The sequence below is a fragment of the Copadichromis virginalis genome, unplaced genomic scaffold (assembly GCF_057382275.1).
Source record: "Copadichromis virginalis isolate Kocher_CV1m ecotype Utaka unplaced genomic scaffold, C_Virginalis_male_GT1.1 unmapped_scaffold_1, whole genome shotgun sequence".
In the NCBI taxonomy this organism is placed as follows: Eukaryota; Metazoa; Chordata; class Actinopteri; order Cichliformes; family Cichlidae; genus Copadichromis; species Copadichromis virginalis.
In genome coordinates, this window is record NW_028188589.1 from 3,816,425 (window position 1) to 3,826,988 (window position 10,564).

At 42.0% G+C, this 10,564-nt stretch overlaps 1 protein-coding gene across 1 annotated transcript; it reads right to left on the bottom strand.

The window, feature by feature from the left end:
• Positions 1-5,052: 5,052 nt before the first annotated feature.
• Positions 5,053-8,597, bottom strand: LOC146679581 (zinc finger MYM-type protein 1-like). Its single transcript, XM_085450223.1, has 3 exons — positions 6,694-8,597; positions 6,155-6,269; positions 5,053-5,947 (listed from the first exon to the last, which is right to left on the bottom strand). Exons 1-3 carry the CDS (start codon positions 8,220-8,222, stop codon positions 5,420-5,422), a joined length of 2,172 nt encoding a protein of 723 aa, XP_085306349.1. The 5' UTR covers positions 8,223-8,597; the 3' UTR covers positions 5,053-5,419.
• Between the last annotated feature and the right edge of the window lie 1,967 nt (positions 8,598-10,564).

Below are 10,564 nucleotides of genomic sequence, written 5' to 3' on the forward strand. Positions count from 1 at the left end.
GAAACATTTCAACACCCGTTTGTTAGCGTGAGCTATTCTGCTGTTTTTCATCATTTCACAGGTGAAATAAAATCACATTTACTTCCTGTAGGAGTGATCGTGTCCAGCCTGACTGAGACCATGTGCTCCATCCTGCACAGGTAATAAACCTCTGACATGAAGGGCTGTCAAGTAGTTTTAGACAAATGGGGGTAAAAGAGACGTTAAAAGCTTAAAGAGAAACGACATTTTCTAAGAACTGTCTGACGTTCACCTCTCACACAGTGGATACGATTCTGCCGCTGCAGGAATAATCTTTGTGGTTATGAAACTGTCCATGTGTTTGCAGAGAATGTCACATGTTCAAAGCCATCCCAGCACCTGGGGTTTGTATAAGTGCAGCTGCTGGTGGGGAGATAGTCTCACTCTTCTATATAAAGAGTCAGCAGGCAGCAGATCTTCATCTGTGATCTCCTCCATCATCACGTCTTCACTCTTCAGCAGCTATGGCTTCACTTCGTGCCCTTCTGGGAGTGGTGCTGTGCTCCTCATGGTTTCTGCTTCTGCCTCAGGCCGACTTTGATTTACAGAGTCATCCATAATATTTTTTATTTTTTATTTTACTGCCCATCTATTTTCATACAAATGTCTCCGTCTTATGGAAAAGGGGTGGAGCTTATCCAACGAGGACAGGCAGGGCCCCCCCAGACAGTTTAGCAGTCTATACAGGAGGCTGACCTTTGCAACATGTACTTCTATAATGACTTCACCATTTAGGTTATTTGGTTATGTTTCACCCTGGATTTTGTGTGATAATATTTATTTTGTCCACTGATTTAAAAACAACAAACTATATGAATATAAAACAGAGTGAACAACAAAACATCAGCTTTGGAAACTTTGATGTAAAATTCTGCAGTTGTTTTCTCAGATATGGCATAAATCAAACTAACATACATCAGTGTGTTATTAATGCGCACACACACACACACACACACACACACACACACACACACACACACACACACACACACACACACACACACACACGTGTTACAATAAACAGCTCTCATGCTTCTGTATGATTCTCAGTGCTTTCCATTTGCGTGTCCACAGGTTGCTGTAAGTGGTGCTTGACTGCAGTTTGCTCTCATTTCAAGTGGTTTGCTGTCACAAAGCCAACAGGAAGTCCGGCCATGGTTGAGCCAACTGAAGATGGGTTGAAGGTGGCGTCCTCGTTTCCTCTGTGAGCGCGAGATGACAGACAAAGCAAACACCGTTTGGACAGCATTAAAATATTTACACTGATGATTAATGTTGTGTCTTTGCACCTGTAGCGATACATGTTGGAAAATGGAGACTTTAGTCACCAAGACTGACGTGCCTGGAAACTTCCCTGTGAGTACGCCCACAAAGACAGGAAACAGTTTAGCCACCGCGGTTAATCCTCCATCATCATCATCCAGTATTTTTCACATCTTTTCTTCTGCTGTTTCCCTTGTTGTCAGTCACGGGGTTTGTGACTGAAATGCGTGTGGTCGACGGGAAGCCTGACGAGTACGGCCTGAATCATTCCATCAACACCGGACGGAGTGAAACCTTTGTTGAAAACAGATTATATGGTAACGTTGCATTTAGCTTCAGTAAACTGTGAAGTTACAGCAGCAGATTTACATCACGTGGCTTCACAGGAAGTAGTCTGGACCTCAGCGCTGAGGTTCAAGCAGCTCTGCTTGCAGACGGCATCCTTCCTGAAAATGTTCTTCATCTTCCTAAAACCAGAACTTTTACATTGGTGCTGAAGTTCTATATAAAAACAGCCTGAAATACAAAGTGATGTTGTGCACTGATTACCTCACACTTTCCATGTTTCCTTCTACAGAGGAGTGTCCGCCTGAGTGTTTTGTCTGATCTGTTGTTGATCGTCTCATTGACACTGCATGCAGATCTGACACCAGGGCTGGACTGGGACAAAAAATGGTCCCGGGCATTTTGACTGGAGACCGGCCCACCAGGTAAACAGGAAGTAGACTGTTGGTCGAGTTAACCTCCTGAACATCTACAACACACGGTGGAAACCTGACATTAAGACAGAGACTAGAGGTGAGACATGATCATTGCTGATTACTGATGACAGATTTAGATATATTTTCATAAACCTTTCATTTGCCACATCAATAAACAGCACGGCAGGGCAAAATATGTTTTCTAACATGGCAACCTTTAAAAAGTGAAAGGAGACAGAAAGACAGCTGAGAAAGAATCAAACGGACTTTTTGATGCATTTTACACACAGTACTGGTGCAGAATCTAGAAAATGTGGGAAACACTGGCATCATATGCAGTACTTACTTCTGAAGAAATTATGATGGGACCCTAAAAAATGACTATGTACAATAATGGATTTCTATACATTTTACATCAGATGAAAACGTTTGTTGTAAGATTCAGATAATTATTTATTAAAAGTGAGACATTTTAAATGAGAATAAGAAAGAAAAGTATTTCTTTGTGCCCCCCTCTCCCTGTTAATGCCCTACCTGCCCCCCTGGCAACACTTTGCTAGACCCGCCCCTGCACAGTTACCAGCTGTCAGCTACACAAAAAGGATCCTGGTGTTATTTGTCTCTCAGAAACAGTTCATAACTTCAACTCATTTTTGTTTTGTCATGTTTTGTTCTTTACATTGTCTTTCTTCTATATAATTGTTAAACATTTAATAAATATGTCTACAAAAAGATTTTAAAAATCAGACATTTCACACAGACACCCAAATGATTTCTGACTGATGAAGGGGGCTGAAGGTGCCCTGCTCTTGCCCAGCTTCTGCTGCTCTCTCCCTGCTCACTGTCAGCAGCTGGCAGCCTCGGTCCTGCCTGAGACTCTTCATCTATCAGTGCCAAAGAATATGGGAAATAGCAACGCACAACATGCACATTACAAAACAAGCACATGAATCAGCATTACATTCATTAGTGAAGTGCTGACGTTCGTTCCTAAACTTTGGGCCTTAATTAACATCACTGTGAACTAATGTTTGCTTTGCTTCTTAACCAGTGAAGCAGCGAGGGGCTTTCTGAGGTTCCTGCTCGTAAATGCCCAAAATGAGTCGAGTATTTCTCTGCAACTACAAACTCTGCTTTCATCAGAGGTGTAAATATTACAGCACTGTGTCAGAGTCACTGAGGCTGGAACACAGAAAAAGGAAGTAGATGTATTTATTTTTAGGCTTTATTGCCTGGAACCACTTTAAAAATACGCTTTGGGTCACAATTAACTGCAGAAACCAGGAATCCACATATGAACATTATCTGTGCAGAGATTTATGCTTCTGAAGGTAAACAGTGAAAACCTGCAGCACTAAATGCACAGATAGCCAGGCGTTTCACATTTTGGGACCATCTGCCAGTTTTCATTTCTTAGGTATTGAAGAGCAGAAATGATTGAATTTTATTTACATGCTTCAAAATGTTTGCTTTTGAATATTATTTGAAGAATTACCCACACACTCAGGCACTGTGGGCCTGTTTCCCTTTGCACAACCGAGTGTTGGAAACGGGCCTTTTCTCTTTAAACTCTGAGGGGCTGTAACTTTGGCTTCTATTGGCAGATTTGCATGATTGACCCTCTTTTTAAAACAGTTTTAGCCAAGAGAATCAAGCTAACATCACTGTTTTTACGTCAGCTCACGTCACACGAGCTGTTTCAAGAAAAGTCCTCCTGTCACACAGCAATGCCTACATGAATCACACCACTCTGCTTAAATAATAACAATAATGTTTAGTGAAGCAGGTGAAGCAAAGGGCTGCTTTTAATAGGCTGGGAGACCCAGGTGTGCTGCTTTAGCTGCTGAGCCTCTCATGCTAGCCTCCATCTATAAGCTGGGATCACAGGAGCACTGCAGTCCTGATAGATCAAGGATTGTTATTCATGCAGGTGACAAAAGTTTACATTCACAGAGTCATAGGATTGAGCCTGGTTTGAAAAGCAGCTGTTTAATGCAGCTGCTTAGAGTTCACACACAGTAGAAGAATCAGACTTGAGTCACATTTCAAACACTGGAAAAATACTCAGCAAGTAACAATGAAAACAGCACAGACTCAGTATATCCTGTTCAGTCCTGTGTTTGATATGAATGTGCTGTTCAGAGAGGATCTCATGTCCTCTTTTACAAAGCCTTTGTTTCATGATGTTTGTGTATAAATGAATGTAGGTGTGTTTCTAAGTGTGAAGGAGCCCTGGGAGAAAAGACTGAAGCTTGTGCCAAAGAACAAACAGGAAAGAAAGATCAGCATTAATGAAGACGAGCACAGAAGGAGCCCAAGCACGTGTTGCTTTTTCAGATTTCTCTAAAAGTGTGTGTTCATTTGTTCCATCCTTCACAACAAACAACAGCTGACAGACACACATGCACTCTGTGTCACTTCACAGGGGCTGATGAAAGTGGACACAGTAAAGGGAGAGCTGGACCTGCTCTACACATCCTGCACTCTGTTAACAGACTTTATTCTGCAGCATCAACAGATAAAAATATATGAAGATATAGAAACGTTTAACATTGTGACTGTTCACATTAGTGAAGCTGTTACTTTGCTGCCAGGTGGGAAAAGAAGCCTAAAGCTGAGTCTGATTAAACATCTGCTGCACCAGAGAGTTTCATGGCCCTGCTTTATCCTGTGCTTGCTGACCACCTCGTCCTGAAACCTCTTCATCATCCTCACAGTTGTGTGAAGAAAGAGGGAAGCAGGTGGAAACCATCTGTGCTGCTGTGTTCACTTGTGTGTGTGCGTCTATGGTCATATCTAATGTGTACCTACAGACAAACACAAACACCTGGCATTGCACAAGAGTCTCTATGGAGCAACCTGCAGATGTCAGAGATGTGATTAGAGGGTAAAGTGGACTAGTGAGAGCATCTATGTTGTTGTTGTCTGCTGGGGGACAGCATCAGCTCCAGAGATGCATCAGGATCAGCAAACTAATCTGCAAGGCTGCAAGTGTCACTGAAGGAGTTTGAGTCAGTGAGGGACTCAAACTCACACAGCTGGTCAAGAAGGCTCAGCACAGTGGCGGCTCCTGAAAAAAATCTCAGGGGGGGCAATTTTTATGATATCGACTAAAATGACCCATTTAATGAGTACATCAAACAACACAATTTTAATTTAAATTTAAAATGAACAACCATATTCTGGCCATTTGTATAGATTTGTAAAAATGAACAACCATATTCTGGCCATTTGTATAGATTTGTAAAAATGAACAACCATATTCTGGCCATTTGTATAGATTTGTAAAAATGAACATGAACAGATTTTTTTTTTTTTTTTTGAATGAATGAAAAATAACTATTGAAAACAACAACTGTAAACTGATTGGGGGGGTGGGCTAAAGAGAGAAAGAGAGAGGGATGGAGAAAGAGAGTAAATATGGTTAAGGGTTCTTATTTGTACAAGAACTTTGCTCGTCTGTCTTTCTGAGTGGCAAATTTCTCGATGACCCTGGTGTTGAAATCAGGAAGTTCTTGTGTGAGTTTTTTCTCTATGGACAGCATAGCCAGAGCGTTGAGCCGATCCTGAGCCATATTGTTTCTCAGGAAAGTTTTTATCCTCTTTAAAGTAGAGAAACACCTCTCCGATTCTGATGTTGTCATTGGTGTGGTGATGAGGATGTTAAGAAGACTTACAGTTTCGGTGAATGTGTCTTGAAGGTTGTTTTCCATCAGAACCTGATAGAGCGCCAGCGCACCACTACAACTCTGAAACTCCTCGTTGTCGTAGATCAGGGACAGTTCTGTTTTAAGTCTGGCTTTGTCCAATGAGGGATAGGCTTCCACTGTGGTTTGTAGTGCTGCATCTGGAAAATTTTTGCTGTGTTGTTGGAACAAGTCTCCTTGCAACAGAGTGGCGCTGACAAGGTGCTTGGTGAAAGAAAACCTCTCCTTGGCATGGCTCATAATGGTGTCGCACACCTATCCAATAATATATAATTGGTAAGAGTTAGATTCAGTGGTAAGACTTTGGCACATGTCTCATGTTAATCATTATTCTGAAAAAAAAAATCTGTCCATAACAAAACAAAACAGTCATGACCACTATATCAAATGACATCTGACAGCATCGTCATTAGATTTTATCTGATGATCCGATTTAAATCAGACCAAGCAGCTAGTGCTTACCTCCAGTGCCAAATGGTGTTGCCTGTCTTCCCCCAATGTTCTCCGTCTCTTTGTGGGTGGGTCTTGAACAGGTCCCCTGTACTCCTCATCCACAACCAGATTAGGAAGTGCCTCCCTGATCCAATACATAAGTTTCATTAATGGCTTCTGAAAACTGAATAGGGATATATTAACCAAACACAAACCAAACAAAGGTTGTGTTCTAATTACCGGGAATTACCGGATTTAATTAATAACCGGACCTGGTTTAATGGCTGGGGGAAAACCAGTGCAAGTAAATAAAGGCCCTGGCCATAATTTCAGGAAATAGCCTATGGTATAGGCTACATCAAATCATTACTGGGAATATACTTCATCAAATATACTTAATCAAATATTTTTCATAAAATTACTTCAAAGGCTGATATAAATCAAAATTATCTGAATTCCATTAAACATTTAAGTCACAGAACACAGAATATATGCAGAGAATTTGATAGAATCTATGCATAGATAATTAACATTTATTCTAGGTTACATATTTATGCTTTTATGCCTACCTGATAGCCTGCATGCGGCTGATGAATGTCTGGGTGATCCCTGCGATGGTGACAGAATCGATGTTTCTCTTCTGTAGGTGGTTATACAGCATGTCTACATGTGGCATTATCTTGTGAAACAAGGCCAGGAAAAAACAGAAAGCTTCGTCTTCCAGCATTCTCACGAAACCACCGGCATCTCTCTTTGTAGGGGCATCAAATCCTTCACTGTTACGGATGGTCTGAAAACACCTCACCAGATCGTCTTTATGTTCATACACTGTATTCACAGCACGACTGTTGAAGTTCCAACGGGTTGCCGATGCACTTGGAAGTCGGTGCGCCACCACCTCGTCAAGCACTGCAGTCCTCTTGCTCGATTTAGTAAAAAAAGAAGCGAATCCTGCTATGTCGGAAAAAAAGTGACTGATTTGAGGGATGTGGGAGGTTGCTTGTTGCATTACCAGGTTTAACTGATGGGCATAACAATGTACGTAGTGAGCGTTAGCATAAATGTCCTGTATCTTACGCTGCACTCCTCCAGTGGTACCCCTCATTACAGCGGCCCCATCGTAGGCCTGGGCGATCAACTTTCTCTCTTGTCCCTGGGGGAGGATGAAGCGCAGCCTCTCCGATAAGGCACTGGCTATTGCATCTGCACAAGCATTGGGTAGCTTGATGAATTCAAAAAAACGCTCTTGAATACGGTTTCGTTGGTCAATGTATCTTAGCACCATGACTAACTGACAGTGTGTAGAAATGTCAGTGGTTTCATCAGCTTGAATGGCTAAAAACTTCGCTGCCTTTACTTCTTCCACGATCCTTTCTCTCAGAACTGCCAACATGCAATCCAGGATCTCGTTCTGGACTGTTTTCGAGGTGCCTTTAAATACAGTAGCATTTTCAAGGTGTTGCCTCAAGTCGTGATCAATTGATGCCATCAAGTCGACTAAACCTCTAAAAATCCCTGGATTGTCTGAGGAATCACTTTCATCATGTCCCCGCATTGCTAGCTCAAAAGCACCACAAAACTTAATACAATCGATGATTTTAGATAAAATATGACGGTTTTTATCTACCTCTTCGTTGTGCCTTCTTAAAGCAATCCGATGTCCATCATCTAGCTGCGCCGCTATGCTAGTTTTCCCTAGCACAGCTAGCTTTACACTGTTGTCCATATGAACTCGTGAGCTTTCATGTTTCTTGATTCGTTCGGAGAGGTGCTTTAAGTCGGTTTGTCCAGATTGTGTCCACGTCAAATCACACTTGTCACTTTTGAACAGTATGCACGGGAAACAAAAAAGTGCATTAGCTGTTCCACAGCCTGTCAGCCACGACTTGCGCTGGAACCAACTCCGACAAAAAGTCCTGTTGTATGCTTTTGACTTCTCCTTCGTTGCCTGGGTTAGTTGAATTTCGGGCTTGTCAGGTCCCAACTCTTTAACTTGCAGTTTTTCTGCCATTGTCCTTCTGGCAAAAGGGTAGGTTAGAAGCGATCTAACCGAATTTGGGGGAGGCTGTGCCTCAATCGTTAACAATACCGCTGCCATCGTCTCTCTCTGACCTTATAGCTCACTTAGGCTACTGACTGAGGTAAAATTCTAGAACAGCAAATCTTCGCGCGTTTTCTGCAGGGGCGCAATTTTAAGCGCCCCCAAACCATTTAATTCAGCGACGCTGATAGGTCAAATATTTATTATTTTCCCCTGGCAACCATTTAATGATAGGCTATTTCGCTGCATATCAAGGGCGCTTTGACGAGCGCCCCAGAAGAAGAAAAACACCGTTTGTTGGTTGAACTTTAATGAGTCAGCTGGTGAAAATGTTAAAATACGCCTGGCTGTATATGGGCACACACATAGTAAAACTATCATTGATGAATTTTTTAAAAATATATATTTTTACTCCTCCACATTTGGGGGGGCGGAGCCCAAGCGCCCCCTATGGGCCAGCCGCCACTGGCTCAGCAGCTGCTGTATTTCCTGAGGAGGCTGAGGAAATTTGGTATGTTGGCCAAGATCCTCAGCAGGTTCTACAGCTGCACTGTGGAGAGCAGCCTGACAGCTGCATCACTGCATGGTACGGCAGCACTACTGCAAACCGCAAACGCCTGCAGAGAGTGATAACAACTGTGGAGAAGATCATCAGGACCCCGCTGCCCTCTCTGCAGAGCAGCTACCATCACAGAGTCCAGAGGAGAGACACACCTCTGCCCTCGAGACGAAGGTTCAGAAGTGTGAAATGTAGAACATCCAGACTCAACAACTCCATCTTCCCCACTGCTATCAGACTCCTGAACAGCTGACCGACCTCAAACTGCAGTTTGCACATCAGGTCACTTTGCACACTAAGTTCATTTTGCACATTAAACTCCATGTACATCCATGTACATCGACATCTGCAGACCACACGTGTCTTCAGTTACTTATTTGTACTTATTTGCAGTGTTGGAATTCGTTCGATTTGGGTCAGAGAAGAAAGCAGACTGAGTCCAGGTAAGGTGTCAAAAATAGTGATCTTTATTTCACACTTTGCACAGAAGTGTGGGAAGAAAAACTTGCAACATTCTTCGCAGGGCGGATGCTCTTTTCATTCTTATATTACCCTGATGACGTCACACAGTTAGACCTTACTGGAAATGATATCAAGTTCCCCCAACCCAACAGTTCTCCTTATATAGACATCAGATAATACTTTTAGAGAAAAACAAGTGTGTTATGTGTGTTATTGGTGTGTATTTTGTGAAATTGTGAGACGATGTCCTGGGACAACCTCCTTTTATTAATAAGTGTGTATGTAAGCGAACGTGCGTGTCTTGCATAACTCTGTATGTGCATGTTTTATATAAGCCTGCAAATGAAGTGGAGGCCCAACTGGACCCTCAGTTTCGAGAGGTGTACACACAATACTGTGGATAAAATGATGATAATACGCATACATTAATCTTTACTCAGATAAAACAAAGATTATGCTGTCATCAGATTCAACAATGATAAATGATTAATCAATGATAGTTATGATTATAAAATGTCAACATAAGAATACAAAATAAAATATCTCTTTTCCACAGCAGTTATTTATCTTTTTATTTTATTTTTTTATATTATTTTTTATCCTCATTTTTATGTTTTTATTATTCTTATCTTGTTCTTTTAACCCTTATCTAACTTGGCATTGTGCATGCTCTTTCTTCTGTACATATGACAATAAACGCTTTGAATCTTGAATCTTTGAATCTTGAATCTGTTCACATCTGTATGTTTCAGCTTTGTCCTTCAGTCACAACCTGGTGCATCTTCATCTTAACTTCCTGCTTCTATCGTGGTTAAAGCTGATGAATCCTCTGAAGATCAAACACTGATGGTGTTATTGGAGCTGAGTGAAGTTTGATGGCTTTATTATCCACGCTGTGACACATGGCAGCTGTCAGAGCAGAACACATGAAGTCAACAGTTGTGTTTAAATTCAGTTTAAATTCAGGGACACGGAGCCCCTGTTGATCCTCTACCAAATCACACGAGCCACGGTGTGAGAACGGGTGTGGGTCACAATCAGCCAAGGTTTTGGGTGAACCCATTGTGAGATCTAGCCCCACCCTATCATGTGATTTCCTGTGATCAAATGGCCCAGGATGTGAGTGGGCATTAAGGTGTCCATGTCTCTCTTTGGTGACACTCCCATAGGGCTTAAAATCTGGGACGCTCCACCATTTGACCTTCGAACTGAAAAAGCTTCTCGGATGAAGGTGAAAAGTCTTCAAGCAACTTAAAGAAGTCCAGACGCTTTTCTTTCCAAGCTCCTTCAACAACATCATTCATAGAACAACTTCCAGCTTCTTTTGCTCGGCTACAGTTTGGATGGATTTGCATTTAAAGATGCAACAAGAAAAAAT